Source organism: Phoenix dactylifera, chromosome 3 (genome assembly GCF_009389715.1).
Source record: "Phoenix dactylifera cultivar Barhee BC4 chromosome 3, palm_55x_up_171113_PBpolish2nd_filt_p, whole genome shotgun sequence".
NCBI classification, from domain to species: Eukaryota; Viridiplantae; Streptophyta; class Magnoliopsida; order Arecales; family Arecaceae; genus Phoenix; species Phoenix dactylifera.
Window position 1 is genome coordinate 6,013,090 of NC_052394.1, and position 17,836 is coordinate 6,030,925.

The 17,836-nt window shown below is 40.8% G+C and overlaps 1 protein-coding gene across 6 annotated transcripts; it reads left to right on the top strand.

Moving 5' to 3' along the window:
- Positions 1 to 816: 816 nt before the first annotated feature.
- LOC103701141 (pentatricopeptide repeat-containing protein At1g13040, mitochondrial) lies at positions 817 to 17,095 on the top strand. Of its 6 annotated transcripts, none has more exons than XM_017841312.3 (5): positions 817 to 3,187; positions 3,403 to 3,534; positions 5,072 to 5,148; positions 15,141 to 15,254; positions 16,297 to 17,095. In XM_017841312.3, exon 1 carries the CDS (start codon positions 1,171 to 1,173, stop codon positions 3,181 to 3,183), a length of 2,013 nt encoding a protein of 670 aa, XP_017696801.2. In that variant the 5' UTR covers positions 817 to 1,170; the 3' UTR covers positions 3,184 to 3,187; positions 3,403 to 3,534; positions 5,072 to 5,148; positions 15,141 to 15,254; positions 16,297 to 17,095. The 6 variants fall into 6 exon arrangements, with proteins under 6 accessions (XP_017696801.2, XP_017696800.2, XP_017696802.2 ...); XM_017841311.3 differs by having other exon boundaries at positions 15,170 to 15,254; XM_017841313.3 differs by having other exon boundaries at positions 5,078 to 5,148; positions 15,170 to 15,254.
- The last annotated feature ends 741 nt before the right edge of the window (positions 17,096 to 17,836 follow it).

Sequence of the window (17,836 nt, forward strand, 5' to 3'; positions counted from 1 at the left end):
CTAGACTTGTCTGAATTTCTGAGTACCGAATTCAAGCCCAAACCAACCTGAACCAACCTGAAATTATGACTACATACCTCGCAATCCTTTCAATCAGAAAAACTATTTTTTTTCCTAAAGCCAATTTAAGATACAGATATTAATTTCTTTTGTTATTTATAATGTGGCACCAAAATCCAGCATCATGTCCGTTTTAAATTTATTTGTCTGGGATCCCAGTAAATAAAATAAAATATTATATAGGATTCACTCACCACAACTATAACATAATACCTAAATGGTCATAATTGAGACTAGACCTTTCTAGTTCAACTCTGACTTATACAGGATACAATATAAATAAAAATAATTCAACCTTGAATTGGAGGGGATATCTACTCCTCTTAGTTGAAAAAAAAAATTTAGTATCTGTCCTATTAAATGACTTTCAAATCCATCTTCTATACCAGAATGGTTTAATTTATTCAATTTATCAAAAAAAGAAAATGAATGATCTAGTATCCAAATCAAAGATTCATATGGTAGATTGTAATTTTTTTCATTAAAAATATCCAGAACCAAAAATCCCATTTTTTTAAACTAAAATACTTTCTTATATATTTATTTATATATCAAATTGATACATTAGGCCAAAGATAACTAAAATATATAATAATTATATATATATATATATATATATATATATACTTTTAATAGTATAGATTATAATCAACATTGTGGATCTCAATTATAGTACATGACTGTTAATTTTGGATATGAGAGAATTAGATGCCTTCACCTCTCAAGATAAAAAATTAGACATGTTTTAGGTAAATATAAATGAATGATATCTAAGCTTAAGTTTTTGATTTTGTTCAAATATAATTTGGATTTGAGACGCCAATCTCTTGATCCGACCAGACCTTCTTGCAGAGTCTCAGCGACTCGCACGTATAACTCCCGTGCTCTTCTCGTCCGCTATCCAACTTCTCAGAGCTGTTCGTGGCGGCGGAGCGGTCTCTCTTGGCATTCCATCCAAAGCCAAACCCGCGATCTTTCCGAGCCCCTCCAAACCCTTTTATCGACTCCAGATTCCTTCTCCAAGCTTCTCGAGTTCTAGCTCTGATGCATGGTTTGGTTACACGGATTCTCCTCTCAATTGTTCGACGAAATTCCTCTTAGAAGACTCTTATGTTTCTGGCTATCAGATGGAATGGGCCATTCCGAAAATCTGTTGGCATTCTGTATCTTTCTCGCTTCGCTTCCAAATCCGGCTTCTCCCGTTCCATTCTCACCACAGAACCAAAAAGCTTGCCGGAACCCCACAAGAACCTATCGGAGATCTTTAAACCAACGGCGCCAACATTCGCCGAATCCTCTTCCAGGATTAGAAGGGCGTTGCAATCCAACAAATGGTCCGAGTCGGTGGAGATGGAGTTGCAGCGGCTTGATGTAGATTTGAACACCTATATTGTTAATCAGGTGCTGAAGAGCTTGTCGAATTCCGAAACGGCCTTCCATTTTTTCGTGTGGGCCGAATCCCAGCCAGGTTTTGAGCACGATCACTTCACCATCAAGTCTGTGATCTGTTTGCTGTTGAAAGATCAAAACTTTGATCTTCTATCAAAATTTTTAGGAAGAATAAGGAATAGTGAGTTCTCGCTGCACCGTTCTGTTTATCGGATTCTAATATCTGGTTATGTCCGGTCTGGTTTGATAGATTCAGCAATTCATACCTTTGATGAGATGTTAGCTTCTGATTGCCGCATATTTAGTGTGGAATACAATAGGTTTATAGGTGTACTAGTTAAAAAACATTGCTTTGATTTGGCTGAGAAGTATTACAACAAGATGATTACAAAGGGATTTTCTTTGAGCTCGTTTACATACTCAAGGTTCATTTCTGGTTTGTGCGAAGTGAAGAATCTTGGGCTTGTTGAGAGGCTCTTAGTAGATATGGATAAGATGGGGTCTGTCCCAGATATTTGGGCTTATAACATATATTTGAATTCTTTGTGCAAAGAGAAGAGGTTGGATGATGCTCTCATGGTGCTGCAAACTATGATTCAGAAAGGAAGAGAGCCTGATGTTGTCTCTTACACCACAATCATCGATGGTTTGTGTGTTATTAGACAGTTTTCAGCTGCTGTAGAGCTATGGAATGAAATGTTGAAAAAGGGGTTTAGGCCTGATGGTGTTGCCTGTGGTGCATTAGTATTTGGTTTGTGTAACCATGGGAAGGTTGATATGGCTTATGACCTGACAATGGGAATGATAAGGATGAAGATTGAGTTGAGTATTCCTGTTTATAATGCACTTATAAGTGGATTTTGTAAAGCTGGCAGATTTGATAAAGCCCAAGCAATAGTGTCATTCATGCGAAGAAATGGGTGCAAACCTGATTTGGTTACATGCAACATACTTTTGAATCATTATTGCAATGAAGTTATGCTGGATGAAGCTAAGAAATTGATAAAAAAGATGGATGCAAGTGGAATAACTCCTGACAGGCACAGTTACAATCAACTATTAAAGGGTCTTTGCAAGGCTAACCAGCTTAAAAAGGCTTACGCTTTAATAGCTCACGAAATGGATGCTAAAGGATTTTGTGATGTTGTATCCTGCAACATATTAATTGATGCATTCTGCAGGGCAAGTAACATGGGATCTGCATACAAGTTGTTCAAGGATATGGGTTCTAAGGGAATAATTGCAGATGCAGTGACATATGGCACTCTGATTAATGGATTCTTTAGAGTAGGCCAACCTGATCTAGCTGAGGAACTTTTTGATCAGATGCTTGATGCTGGAGTGGTTCCGAATGTCAATGCATATAATATTATGATACACCACCTTTGCAAGGCCGGTCGAATAGAACTTGCTCGCAGTACTTTTCATGACATGATGAAGAAGAGGATATCCCCTGATGTAGTTTCCTATAGCACTCTTATAAATGGGCTCTGCAGGGCTTTCAGAGTAAATGAAGCCATGAATCTATATGAAGATATGTGCAAGAGGGGTGTAACTCCTGACGATGTGACATATAAATTATTGATTGGAGGACTTCTAAAAGAAGGAAAGGTAATTTCAGCCTGTAGGATCTGGGACCATATGATGGAGTCTGGCTTTACTCTTGACAGATCAGTTTCTGAAAGACTGATACATGCAATCAAGTCTAAAAACACACAAGATATGAATTATTGAGAAGGTATGCTTTGCAGTAGCTAAAATCATTCAGATTATCTCGATAATCTTTTCCATAATATATTTGGTTGCTAATTAACCAGTTGGCTATTTTTGTTAAGCTATAGGATATAACTTTCTTGTACAAAAATGGAGTCATTTGATTTCCAAGAGGAATATGTTTTCTGTTTAATCTGTTGTCTTGCAAAATTTCTCTTCATATTACTTGTTTGTCTGCAGCGTCTGGAGATTTCAGTCTCTGGTGAACATGATCAACTTGGTTAGTGCCTCTCCAAGTTCATGAAGATGCAAGTCCATAAGCAGAAGCATTTTATTCTCCAGGTTAGCCTGGAAAAGAAGACAGCTGTTGAGGTATGAATTCTGAACTTGTTCAGATACAAAAGTAATGATTAACACCAAATAGAAGTGTACAGGATGCTGCTAGTACATATCTAAGAAATCAAACCAAGTGCATCTCATTTGCAACCCACCCCCCCCCCCCCCCCCCCCCCCCCCAAAAAAAAAAAAAAAAACATTTCAGAGCCTTCACACTGATAGCGCATATGCTAGGGAAGAAAAGGGTTAAAGGGAGGTCCCACCAAATGGTTATGAAAACTGCCATCCAATATTTTGTTAGAGTAAACCTAACTACAGGTTCTTTTTGCGAAAAAATGACATTATTAGGTTGATTTGTAATTAGGGTTAAGGTGAGGTTTATATATTAAAATGATGGGTGTGATTTGCAAAAAGACCCAAAAATTGATGAATTGAACAAAGGATTGAGTGTGCCCATATTATGGAAACAAATAAAAAGTGGGGGAAGGAGACAGTGAAAAAATATTGATTTTTAAAGACAGTCCAAGTTCTTTCAATTTGTTTATCCAGTAAAAGATTTTTATCTCAAGTGGTAGGTTACATACAATCTAGATCATAATCTTTTCTACCATCATCATTATCTGAGACCTTTTCCATCAAGAAAGAATTAATTAAGGAGCCTAACTGTAAGTCAAGAACGCTCAGTTGAAGATAGTGTAGATTTTTATGACAGGTTATCAAGTTGATGGCTGATGATAACCCCCTAAATTTCATTTTGAAGGTAATTTTTTTAGGCAAGAGAGGTGCCCTTTCTGAACCTGGAAGGCCATTTGGAAAAAAGACCTACCTTATTAGTCGCAGTTTAAGCTCATTCAACTAGTCAGCAACACTATGCAATTCCTGTAGACTTGGTAAGAGCTAAATAAATAGGAACCATGACAAGGTTTGATTGAAGGAATTCTGTTCATATCTAAGGCACAAATTGTGGTCAAAGAATCAAATAGTCCCAAAGATCTGTACCTTTTTCTTAGTTTTCAAATCATTAGATACTTGCATTGAGGTAGAACCTATCTTTTTTTTCTCCAGCATGTCATTAATTTCAACAAGTTGGAAGTTGCAACACTTCACTTCCCATGCCCCCCCATGTTCCTTGTCAATTTAAAAATTTCTGTGAGGTTAAAAAGGTACCAGCCATACCCGAGAAATACTTCTAGGTGATTGTCTATTCTCCAATGAAGAGAGGTTTATCTTGTTCTCTCCTATTTACAAGGATGGTTTTCAAAATTGCTTTGCTGACAGGATTGTAACTGATTTTTAGTTTATAACTTTAATAATGAATGCTGTGTCTGCTAATATATGGCCAAATGTTTCAATGTTGAATAAAATCACTCAAAGACTCTTCATGAGACAATAAGCTGATAAACTGCACAATTGCCTGAAAACATTTCAAGAATGCATCGCTTGTCATACACTATGATATTCATTATCTTTATGGCACTCGATTCTTCCTGAAAGAAGAGGATGCAGTAAAGATACTTACATATTCTACTTTCATTTTTTTATCTGAGAGGCTGATATTGAGGTTATTTGCAAGAATTAGGGGACAATGGTGACTGAGGCATGAGCATGTTCCGAGGAAATTATGGACATGAAAACTACTTTTCCAGCTAGGTAAGGTTCATGCATTTGTTAATGATGCAAGGTTTTCTTCAGATCAACTTTTTTTCTCCCAGTACCTGTAAAAGAGTGAGATTTTGCATTACTGCAGTCAGTTTCAGAACATTTGTATGTATATTATGATGGGAAGTTATGTGCTTAGTTGAATTGTTAAGTTGGAGAGTGCTTTAACCCACAACTTTAGCTATGTTGTATTTTTTCCCTTTACAAATTAAAAGATGCTATGTAAGTATATCAATGAGCTTATGCTAAACACGCTCATAGGCAATATCATTGACTGGTCACATATGGCATCTTATGCAGCATAAGTAGCTTGTGGGTTAATATTATAGTAGCATAGGAAACCAATTTAGTTTTGAAAATAGTTAATAACAAAAAAAAAAAAAAGATGTATATGAAGTCTTAGAACCAAAAGCATTTCTGTAGTAGAAGATTTCTGAAAAGTTGTACAGAAGTTTGATTTAAGTCAGGCATTACCTAAAGAGTGTTTTATTGACTACTGATTTAGACGCATATGCATCATAAATTAGAGAAATCCTTGTGGAATGTAGTTAAATTAGGCTATGTGATATTGTTTGTTTTTTTCACTCAGAGGGTAAATAGCTCATAAATCATGCCATCACAATGCATGTATATATTTTAATCGGCAAATGATGATATGTGAATACTATAAGATTTTTAGATGTTATTTTGACTCAACTATCTTTTAACAACAAACCTTTATTGCGAACTTGATAGTCTGAAACAATCTGTAAAGTGATTCCTCTGAGCCCACTTTTTCCTTTTTGGTGTCTCTTTACTAAGAACTCAATTTACTTCTTAAGCATCTTTCTGGTTTTCTCTAGCATTTGCTTTTTACCAACTGTTTGGCAGCATTGGAAGATGATGGGATCGACAGACCACGACGAGTTCGGAGGCCGAACCCACGTTATCTCGCGACCATCGATCACGTTTCCCACGAAGACGCCGGAGTCGCAGGGAGCCTGGTAAAGGAAAAGAAGAGGTCAGCCACTTGCAGTTCGGGTGCGAAGGAGAAGGAGGGAACGAACGCCATGCACGAGGCCACGACGTCGGAAGTGGGAAACAGTCCTCCGAAGTGACATCCGGCTTTTCCGCACGTCAGTTATCAAGAGGTCACCCATGGGGAATAAATGAGGGGGTGAGATGGTAGCTGAGGGTGTGGTATTATCTCTTGTCTCTTAGTTGCATTGGGGGTTACTCTCGCCCGAAGTAGAGTATTTTATAGTTGCATGCATCGGGTTGCTCTCACCCAGAAAAGTTGAGCCTGTATCTATCTTTCCTAGCTTCCGAAGCCTATTAAAATAAAGATCCCTTCCTTTCTTCCCTTGCTACTTCTCCTTTCCTTGATCTGAGACGTGAAGGAGAGCTGGGTCCTATCAACTGGTATCAGAGCCGGTTATGTCAAATAAAGAAAGGATCGAGCGTCTGGAAGTCGACGTGAACACCATGCGAGAAGAGCTGCACGGCTTAGAAGCACGGATGGAGGAGCGTCTCACTGAGGTCCTGGAGGCTATCCGTCACCTCCAAATTACAGCGCAGTCCCCTCCGCCGTTTGAACCAACGGCATCACTACCCCCATCACCACGAGAAGGAGCCCTTGGGCGAACGGAGGACATCGTGGGGATCCAACGTCATCCCAGAATGGACTTCCCACGGTTTACTGGTAACGATCCGATTGTTTGGCTCGATCGAGCTGAGCAGTTCTTCGATGGCCAAGGAGTACCCGCTAACCGGCGGGTAACCACCGCTTCATTCTACTTGGACGAGGAAGCCAACCATTGGTGGCAGTGGTTACGGCGAATGTCCCAGGATGAGGGAGTTGTAATCACCTGGAGGGTGTTCGAACGGGAACTTCTGGCCCGTTTCGGACCCAACGAGTATATTAACTTCAACGAGAAGCTATCCCGAATTCAGCAACATGGAACTGTGCGGGAGTATCAACAGGAGTTCGAAAAACTAGCTAACCGAGTTCGGGGATGGCCGCCAGACGCACTCATTGGCACGTTCGTCGGAGGACTCAAGGAGGAGATCGCAAAGGAGGTGCGAATGCGGAGACCTCACTCCTTGCGCGAAGCAGTCACGATAGCCCGGATGCGGGAGGAGAGACTGGAGCAGAAGCGGAAGGCATTCCGCGGCGTGGCATCCCGAGTAACCAATGTTCCGAGAACCCAGGGCCCATCCACAACTGCACCGCGGCTACAGGCTCCGACACCCATCCGACGCATCACCTGGGAGGAGATGCAACAACGCCGGGAACGTGGGCTTTGTTTTAAATGCAATGAGAAGTTCTCCCCAGGACACCGGTGCAAGACCCCTCAGGCTTATTTAATCGAAGCCGATCACTTGGAAGATGCAGAAGGATCTAAAGACGGCGACATCGAGCGCTACGACGAAAATACGACCGGAGAAGAGGCGCAACCGGTGATTTCTCTCCATGCTCTCTCGGGATGGAATGGGCCACGGACGATGCGGGTGGTGGCATGCATCCAAGGACATCCTTTGACAGTCTTGATAGACAGCGGATCCACCCACAACTTCGTGAGTGACCGTGTTGCCAAATTACTTCAGCTGCCCGTAGACGCCACCGTCAAGTTTGGAGTCCGAGTAGCTAACGGAGAGGTCCTACAATGCCAAGAGATATTCCGGTCGGTGGAGCTGGAACTGCAAGGGAAGCGATTCCTGGTAGACTTCTATACATTGCCGCTGGTGGGGTTGGATGCCGTTCTAGGCATACAGTGGCTGGAGAAACTTGGACCTGTGCTCTGCGATTGGAAGCACATGACCATGAAATTCTGGTGGAACGGCCAAGCGTGTGGGCTATCCGGGCAACCGGCGAGACCCACCCGAGCTGTAGACTTCCGGGAAATACAGAAGGAGATCAAGGGGAGTAGCCAACTCTTTGCGATCATGGTCCGAGGCACCAAAGAGCATCAACCAACGACAATGCAAAAGGAATGGCCCACCGACCTCCAGCAGTTGATAAAGGAGTACTCTTCACTTTTTGAGGCACCTAGAGGATTACCTCCAGAGCGACCTTATGTCCATCGGATTCCGCTGCAAGAGGGAACCTCGGCAATCAACGTTCGGCCCTATAGATATGCATATTACCAAAAGAATGAAATCGAGCGCCAAGTAACTGAGATGCTAGAGGCCGGGATTATCCAGGAGAGTCAGAGTCCTTTCTCCTCTCCTGTCTTGCTGGTAAAGAAAAAAGACGGCACATGGAGGTTTTGCACAGATTATAGGGCTCTCAACGCGGTCACCATTAAAGACAGGTTTCCAATCCCCACTGTCGATGATATGTTGGATGAATTGCACGGAGCTTGCTATTTCTCTAAGCTGGATCTTAAGGCCGGATACCACCAACTCAGAGTTCATCCAGATGATGTTCATAAAACGGCTTTCCGCACACACCACGGGCATTTTGAGTACTTGGTGATGCCCTTTGGACTATGTAACGCCCCATCAACATTTCAGGCAGCCATGAATTCCATCTTCAGGAGTTACCTGCGTAAGTTCATCTTGGTCTTCTTTGATGACATTCTGGTATACAGCCCTACTTGGGAGCTTCACATATCCCATCTCCGCACCACACTAAGGATTTTGGCTGACCATTGCTTCTATTTACAACCCTCAAAATGCCTCTTTGGACAACAACAAGTAGAGTATCTTGGTCATATTATATCCGCTGCTGGGGTACAGGTTGATGCCACCAAGATACAAGCCATGAAGGAATGGCCGCGACCCACTACCGTGACAGAACTAAGGGGATTTCTGGGATTAACTGGATACTACCGAAAATTTGTTAAGAGCTATGGAGTCATTGCGGCACCCTTGACGATATTGCTAAGAAAAGGGCAGTTTCAATGGAACCCTCAGGCTGAGCAAGCATTCCATCTTCTTAAGCAAGCAATGATGACCACCCCTGTGCTTGCCATTCCTAACTTCTCAGAGACCTTCGTGGTTGAAACAGATGCTTCAGACAAAGGCATTGGCGCTGTGTTAACACAAGGAGGGAAACCAGTTGCTTATATGAGTAAGGCTTTGGGTGTAACAAAGAAAGGATGGTCGACTTATGCTAAAGAGATGTTGGCTATAATGGAAGCGGTGCGGATGTGGCGTCCTTACTTGCTGGGAAAGAAGTTTCAGATAAGAACCGACCAGAAGAGTCTACGGCATTTCCTAGAGCAGCGAGTAAGCACACCGGAGCAACAGAAATGGGTCACCAAACTGCTGGGTTACGAATACGAAATAGTGTACAAACCGGGGAAGGATAATTCAGCTGCCGATGCTTTATCCCGACTACCCGAAGAGAGTGCACTTCATGCTCTCAGTCGCCCCGTATTCGACATCTGGGAGGAGATAAGGACTGCTAATCAGGAAGATCACTATTTGCAGCAAAAAATTCAGCAACTCGAAGCTACACCCGATCGCATGAAGAACTACCAGTTCAGAGGAGGAATTCTATATTATAAAGATCGGGTCGTTATCCCTCCCAGTTCGCCGTTGGGAGCAAGGTTGATGGAGGAATTCCATAATACAAAAATTGGAGGACACTCAGGAACGCTAAGAACCTACAAACGGATTTCTCAGGCTTTTTACTGGGAGTCGATGAAGAAAGATATCCAAAAATTTGTGGCCGAGTGCGTGGTCTGCCAGCAGCATAAATATGAGACTCAAGTCCCGGCCGGACTACTCCAACCATTGCCGGTGCCGACCCAGGTGTGGGAGGACATTTCCATGGATTTCATTGAAGGATTACCATGGTCTAAAGGGAAGAATGTCATCCTGGTCATCGTCGACAGGCTCACCAAATATGCCCATTTCTTGGCCTTATCCCATCCATACACTGCAAGAGAAGTGGCAACACTCTTCGTCAACCAAGTGGCTCGACTGCATGGGATGCCAAGGTCGATTGTCAGCGACCGAGACCCGATATTCGTAAGTCATTTCTGGCACGAATTCTTCAAGCTTCAAGGCACCACTCTTCGCATGAGCTCTGCGTACCACCCTCAATCCGACGGCCAAACCGAGGTGGTTAACAGATGTGTCGAACAATACCTTAGGTGTTTGTGCAGTCAGTTTCCGAAGACGTGGGAGCAAAATTTGGCTTGGGCAGAGTACTGGTATAACACTACGTTCCATTCCACTGCCGGGATGACACCTTTTCAGGCATTATATGGACGAGCCCCACCAACAATCGTTCGGTACATGGAAGGGCTCACAGCGGTGGATGAAGTTGATAAAACTTTGGCTAGCCGGGACCAACTGATAAAGGAGTTAAAAGGCAACTTGGAGAAGGCTCAAGGACGAATGAAGCAACAAGCAGACAAGAACAGAAGGGAAGTTACTTTTGAAGTAGGGGAATGGGTGTTTTTAAAACTCCCACCATATCGGCAACAGACGATCTTCCGACGAGTGCACCAGAAGCTTGCTCAGAAATATTTCGGACCCTATCGCATTATTCAGCGCGTCGGGCCAGTCGCTTATAGGCTAGCCTTACCAGAGGATGCAAAAGTTCACCCGGTATTTCACGTATCACTTCTCAAACGGAAGCTAGGAGAGGGACAAGTTCCTTGTTCAGGGTCTCCACTCATCCAAGAGGACGGACAATTCGCACTGGAACCAGCCACCATCAGGGACTATCGATGGGTTAAAAAGGGAGGGAAGATCATCGAAGAAGTTCTCGTTCAATGGCGATCATTGCCGAGGGAAGACGCTACCTGGGAAGAATATCAACAATTGAAGCAACAATACCCAAGAACCAACCTTGAGGACAAGGCTTTGGCTGAAGGGGGGAGGGATGATGGGATCGACAGACCACGACGAGTTCGGAGGCCGAACCCACGTTATCTCGCGACCATCGATCACGTTTCCTACGAAGACGCCGGAGTCGCAGGGAGCCTGGTAAAGGAAAAGAAGAGGTCAGCCACTTGCAGTTCGGGTGCGAAGGAGAAGGAGGGAACGAACACCATGCACGAGGGCACGACGTCGGAAGTGGGAAACAGTCCTCCGAAGTGACATCCGGCTTTTCCGCACGTCAGTTATCAAGAGGTCACCCATGGGGAATAAATGAGGGGGTGAGATGGTAGCTGAGGGTGTGGTATTATCTCTTGTCTCTTAGTTGCATTGGGGGTTACTCTCGCCCGAAGTAGAGTATTTTATAGTTGCATGCATCGGGTTGCTCTCACCCAGAAAAGTAGAGCCTGTATCTATCTTTCCTAGCTTCCGAAGCCTATTAAAATAAAGATCCCTTCCTTTCTTCCCTTGCTACTTCTCCTTTCCTTGATCTGAGACGTGAAGGAGAGCTGGGTCCTATCAGAAGACCTCAGTTTTTACAGCCAGATATACGGTTGAATATGGATTAGTCAGCGTGACTAGATCCAAATCTAGATTCAGAACATGCTATCAATATTGGGTCCTGATACCTGTCCTGTATAGTAATTTCCCTGTGGGTCAGATATTTGTGGAGCCAAGTAAAACTACCTAACCATAACAAAATTAGTTTAGAGTTCTTGGTCTGGACTACTATATTCAGCTGGACCTGAAGACACTTTGGATTGGACCAAAATTGACCAGGCTCCATTGAGTGAATAGTTTAATTCTAGAAAGCAACAAATTTGGGCCCAACCCTTTTTCTCTCCTAATTTAAAAATTCTGGAATTTGGACATGATGGAGAATTACCTCTAGGCTTACAGATAACTTTATTGATGCATAAATGTACTTACATATACAGGATTGCCTAGGAATTGACCGACGAACTAACATAGTACTAGTGTCGGGCATGTGAGATGCATGATTGGGGGTGAAAGAAAGCACGAACAGAATTTAGCTTGTGAATTTCTCCAACTTCAAGCAAAAGAGCTATACTAATTAGGGTGTGTTTGATCAAAAAGAAGTATATCTAAAGCTTCTGTGGAAGGGACAATTGGCTTTGTAAGTGGCAAAATGTCATGCCCCAAATTCGAGACATAACACGGCCATGCTACCAAGGGGTACAACCCGTGATAACACGAAGCCAAACATTTCATTTAACTTCTAAATTCATCTCAAACAAAATATAATAAATAAACGTTCAATTTCATTATCCATTACATGCAACCAATACCGGTTTAGAGCGTCTAAATCCAAATATAAATACCAAATCCATAATTCTCAATATTCAGAAAATCATTAACTACAAATTTATAGTCAATTTAAAATACTAAAATTCTTCTACAAAATCGTTAAGCTTGTCAGCACGAACTCCAAGCCTGAACTATCCTTCGTTCCTATGGACCTATTTGTCTAGAGAGAGAAAAATAAAAAAAAAGAGCTATATGAACGGCACAACTCAGTAAGTAAATCTTACTATATCTTACCAGATCGAGCATAAGTTTTTATATGATTCAATGCATCATTTGGAAAGTAAATTTATAATGTAAAATAAATATTTCATAAATATAATAGCAAATTGTGTCATAGCAAACCAGTTATGTGTGCACAAATCATGCAAGTTTGTAAAGCTAAAAGTGCAATTTAAAATATTTATAATTGTCGAATATTTGCTATTTATTCATACTTTAAATTTAAATAGTGCTCACAGATTTTCCGCGCTATGGTCACTATAATCCGTGATAAAGCCATCTTCATAATCGACAGGATATATAGTTCGTATTTGTTACCAATTTTAATCATTGGCAGAGGGCCTTTTTCGTTGGATGCTAGCTCCAGGGTATCGATTGGCCTCCATTTCTAGGGGCAGTCATAGCAATCTAAGAGTCTTTAGAAAATTTATATCTTTTTCATAAAACATACACATAGGTAGATGGAAAAAATACTAAATGGTATGATCATATTTATACTATAATGAACAAGCTATTGTCATTAAAAACATTCATAGAACTACTTTTCATAATAAAACATGATTTTTATAATACATATGTTAATCCATAATTTTAAGAAAAGCATGATATTTTTACTAGCAAATCATATGCAAGAAAAACGTAATAATTTAAAAAATAATGAGTGTAAGATCTATTTACCTCTTCCACCTTAAACCATCAAATTTCACTAGGCAAATTTGCTAAAGCTATTTAAAACATTAAAAGCGAGATTAATTTCTATTCGATAATTTTAATCGAAGTAAAATAATAAGAAAATGAGACGGTCGGGTGACAGTATTCGGTGGCTCCGAGTAGGTCAGGTCGAAGCAACTCGATCAATGAATCATGGGGTATAGACTTGATCAGGGCCAAGGTCATTCGACAGGGTTTATCATCAGTGGATTCCAAGGACATTTAACAAGGTCAAAGTGATCGGTCTAGTAGACGGCTTGGGCACCAAGGCAGTTTAAGATCTTTTTCTAGAGGTCAACTCAAGTTCATAAATCAGGTCGATGGGACCCTGCATTCGGATCCAAAGGTCTTCTAGTGAGGGATGGGCTCTCTCTCTCCTCTTCTTCTTCTTCTTCTCTTCTTTCTTTCTTCTTTCTTGGCAAAACAGAGGATGGAGGCAAACTGGTGGCTGATCATGATGATCTGGCGAGGCAGCAGCTGGCAGTGGTGGCGGGCAGCGGAGAGCGGCCGGCCGGCTGGATTTAGCCCAAAAATAGTGCCAAATAGGAGGATTTTTTTGGCTCAGTTGTCCTCGGATCTCAGCCCAGTCGCTGGTGGCTAAGGTTCCAGCATCTGCTAGGGGCCAACTCAGAGATGGGGGCATCTCCGGAGGCGTCGGCAACCCTGTTTTCCGGCGAGCATAGTGACCCTAGGCGGACAACACATAAGAAGAAGAAAGAGGGGAAAAGAGGCGACGGTGGTCGGCGATCGTTGGTGATGCTCGAAAGGGGAGTTGGGAGGCCCTTATATAGAGTAGAGACTAGGGCTCCCTAGTCTCTAGTAGAACCCGAGATGGTGGAGGAGTCTTCTCCGTGTTCGAGCAGGTTTCTGCCCTTTTCAAATCCTACACGGGCCTTTGGGACATTCTAGGCCGGTTAGTGGACCGAGCCTGGTTCGGGTTTCTGGGTTGGGCTTCACACAAAAGATCAATGAATAAATAGAGTCTCAAACTTGCTTGCAGTGTAAAAGTAATGACATGAGTGAACTGATAAATATGTGGTAGGTACAATATTTGATAGGAATACCTAATGGTCTTGTGAGCTTGTTGAGGAAAGTAAGTGCTCAGCCTGCACTAACTTCAGTTTCAGTCATCTATTTTGAGTATCTTTCACCAGTTTACTATCAAAAAAAGTGCTCAGCCAGCACTAACTTCAGTTTCAGTCATCTTTTTTGAGTATCTTTTACCAGCTTACTATCAAAAAAGAGTACCTCGGATCAGTTATTCACCCATTGATGGGTGGCCATGTGGTTAGGTGGCTGGGCAAAATTTATACATTAGTTTTCATGTAGTGAGTGCAGGACTTTCTTCTTTGTAACGTATGTAATGTTGTAGCACTTGCCTCTCAGATAGGTAAACATGACCGAATTAGTTTTAAACTAGCTTCTCAAGAATCACGACGAATTAACTCAAAATTGTCAAATCATTCCAATGAACTTGCTCTTCCAAACTCTTTAATTGGAACAAATGATGAGGAAAGACTTATCCACTTGTTTATCATAGTCATGGTTCCTGGTCTTTTCTCATGTATATCTATTATTAAAGAGAAGAATTGAACTTTGCTAACTGAGTGCCACATGCATCATCAACAGGTTTTTGGTCATTTTCTTGCAAGGATAATCTTGACCTTGTTCCCTTGTGTTTTTTGACCATGTTTAACAATATAAATTATAATGTCCTGGCCTAGTTGGTTGCATATATTGTCCTTGCAATTCCTGAAAATTTTAGTCCAGAAGGAAATCTATCTTTAAATGCTGCAGTTGGTTTCTGTTGATTGTCCTGATCTATTTGAAAATTTATTCTGCTTTCTTGCCATGCATAATTTATTATGTTAACTTTATAGTTAAGTTCATTATTTTTTGAGCTACAGATATAGCAATTAATCTGGATGTTCTGCAGTGTGATGGGATAATATGTGAAGCATTTGTCTTGAATTCGGTGTTCTGGAGCCCAATCTTGCAAATAGTGATTAACTAAACCTCTGGTATGACACTTCACTTTTAAATATTTTTTGAAATTGGATTGTTCTCAAATCTCTGTTTCCTTCTTTACCAACTTCAACAACTTTCATGAGTCTGCTAGAACTTCTACAATGAAAATGGTAGTTAATGGAGTCAAAATTCATGAAGAAAAATCTTTTTAACAATCTTTTCTTTTGAGGGAATTTTTTTAAAAATATTTCAGCAACTACCGTATCATAGTTTTGTATCTAGTTGGAATTGCTTTATAAACCATGCTTCACCACTTTCTTCCCATGACCTTGTTCTCCATCATGAAAATTGTTCTTAGACTCTCTTACTACTCCAATTCAAGCTTCTATGAACACATGCTCGTACCCTGGACCTTTCAACCCAATTCAGTTCCATGTTAGAGTCCTTAATTTATGTTGCAATCCCAGCCTTACCTTTAACATATTCTTATTCTGTCCCTACACAGTTCTGTTTGCACTTCCCTTAAATGTTTATCTTGCGTACATACTTCATCATTTATGCTCAATAATTTGGCCCAAAGGTCTTCAAAATGTTCCATGTGATCCACGCTGACTTGCAATTCTCAGAAACTCCAATTCCATTTATCAATAATTGTATTCTAAACGACATTTGCAAAATGAATTTCTGGATAAATGTATTTTGAACTATACTCCTAGGAAACTCATTGTGATTGATTTTATTGGAAGCCGTGTCTTCATCAATCTTCCCTCAAATATTTGCATTTCTGCTACTTGTCACAGCCATTAGTGCAAGCACTTGATATGGCAGTTAATAATATGTAAGTTTACGAGTCTGGGCTTTTCTCATAATACACCCATTTTATTTCTTATTGTTCAGGCAAGTGGATTGACCACATTATTCTTCAATGACCAAAACCAACATGATTCACATTGTTCTTTGTAGACAGTACTAATTGTTTAAAATATGTTTTGTGACACAGTGAACAGTTTGATGTCATAATTGCTTAATGTAGTCACAGTGGATTCTCGTTTCGGAATTGAGCCGATTGACTTTACCTTAACCCTTATTTGTCAGAATCTGGAGCGAGCATGGGAGTGGATACCAATGCGAATGTGTGAAAGTGGACATTTTAAAAACACTCGAAGAAGAAACTGCCTAGGAAGCATGTGCATTTTGAATTACCACAGAGTTTCCAAACCTGCTACAGAGGCTTTTAGACCATGCATCAATGGTCACCATCCAATAGATTGCACTCTCTTTTATTATGAATCCATCTGGTAGTCAACTGATGTAAAAGCTACAATTTACATATCAGTCTTTTGAGATGGTGAAACTATATCTGCTTTGAATCATCATAAATGATTTGTCTTCGACCACAAAGGGCGGCAGGGAACCACAGTAATCCAGCCTTTGTCAAAGATGCAGATCAAGTTTGAAGTGTAAATGTCTGGATGGAAATCAATCATATGTCAGGACCACACAGTTGGTCCCAAACTGATGGGTTGAAGCTTCTTGCTTATGCTTGTGTTGAGGACATCTCAAAGCAATAATCATGGTGTCAACCATGCAACGTGTTGAATAAAAACTAAAGAAAGGTTGAAAGAGTTTTATATGGTTGTTTTACATCTGAGCTTCTGGTATATAATTTACTTGTTTCAGCTTTATATAACCTCAAGAGCTCGAGGATCTTTGGATGCCTGCGACAAAAATACAGAAAACACTTGGAATGTCATTTACGATGCAATTGGTTTCTTAGAATATCCTATTTTGTAAATTACTCGATTATTATTATGTTATACAGGGTGCTTGTTTGTATGATAAAATCTCAAAATGGTTCTAAAATCATGAAATGAAAATTCAAGTTTGAGTACAATTTTTCAGATTAACCTTTTTTTTCCCTCCATCTTCATTTTTTTTTATTATTTTGATCTCTCTTTAACAATCAAATGCTAAGATATCAAAAGTTTGAACTCATAAAAATATTGAATCATGATTTGTAAGCCCTACCTCAACCCAACCAGAACCTCTGGAAAACTTAGGAGAAGCATAATTATCTAGACAAGAATTAATAGTGAAGCATAATCATCTAGACAAGAATTAAAGTTGTAAGAACCAGGTATGTTTATGGATCAATTGCGCAACTGGAATTTTTTGTTCAGGTTGAGACGATATAATTCAGACTTTCTTGCTTCTCCGGTGGGGTACTCATCTAAAGATCGGAATTCCTCCGGACGTATTACTGTTTTTCACCGAGGGGGTGGATCCCAGCCAGCAAGCAGTTAGCTTTCCTCTACAAGGAGGTGGGCGAAGACACCTGGATGGGCCCTAAACCAATATCGCTAGTTGGCTGCCCTCAGTAAACAATCCTCGATTCATTCACACTTTGGTGTTAAACTGTACAGCTAACGAGCAAAATTTTGTTCCAGTTTACAACTCAGTAATGAGTAACATATTAGATCACTTTGCTAGTCAAACTAGCATTTGGTGTGAAGTTAGAAATCTCAAAACATTGACATAATTTAACATACATAGATTTATGGCCTCTTAATGACCCTTATATTTGCTTTGTAAAACAATGTTAAGACAGAATCTGCAGTGAAGTAGTCCTGAATGC

What these genes read in the sequence shown, in the direction of transcription:
- LOC103701141 (XM_017841312.3), top strand. Translation starts at nt 1,171, where the DNA reads ATGTTTCTGGCTATCAGATGGAATGGGCCATTCCGAAAATCTGTTGGC.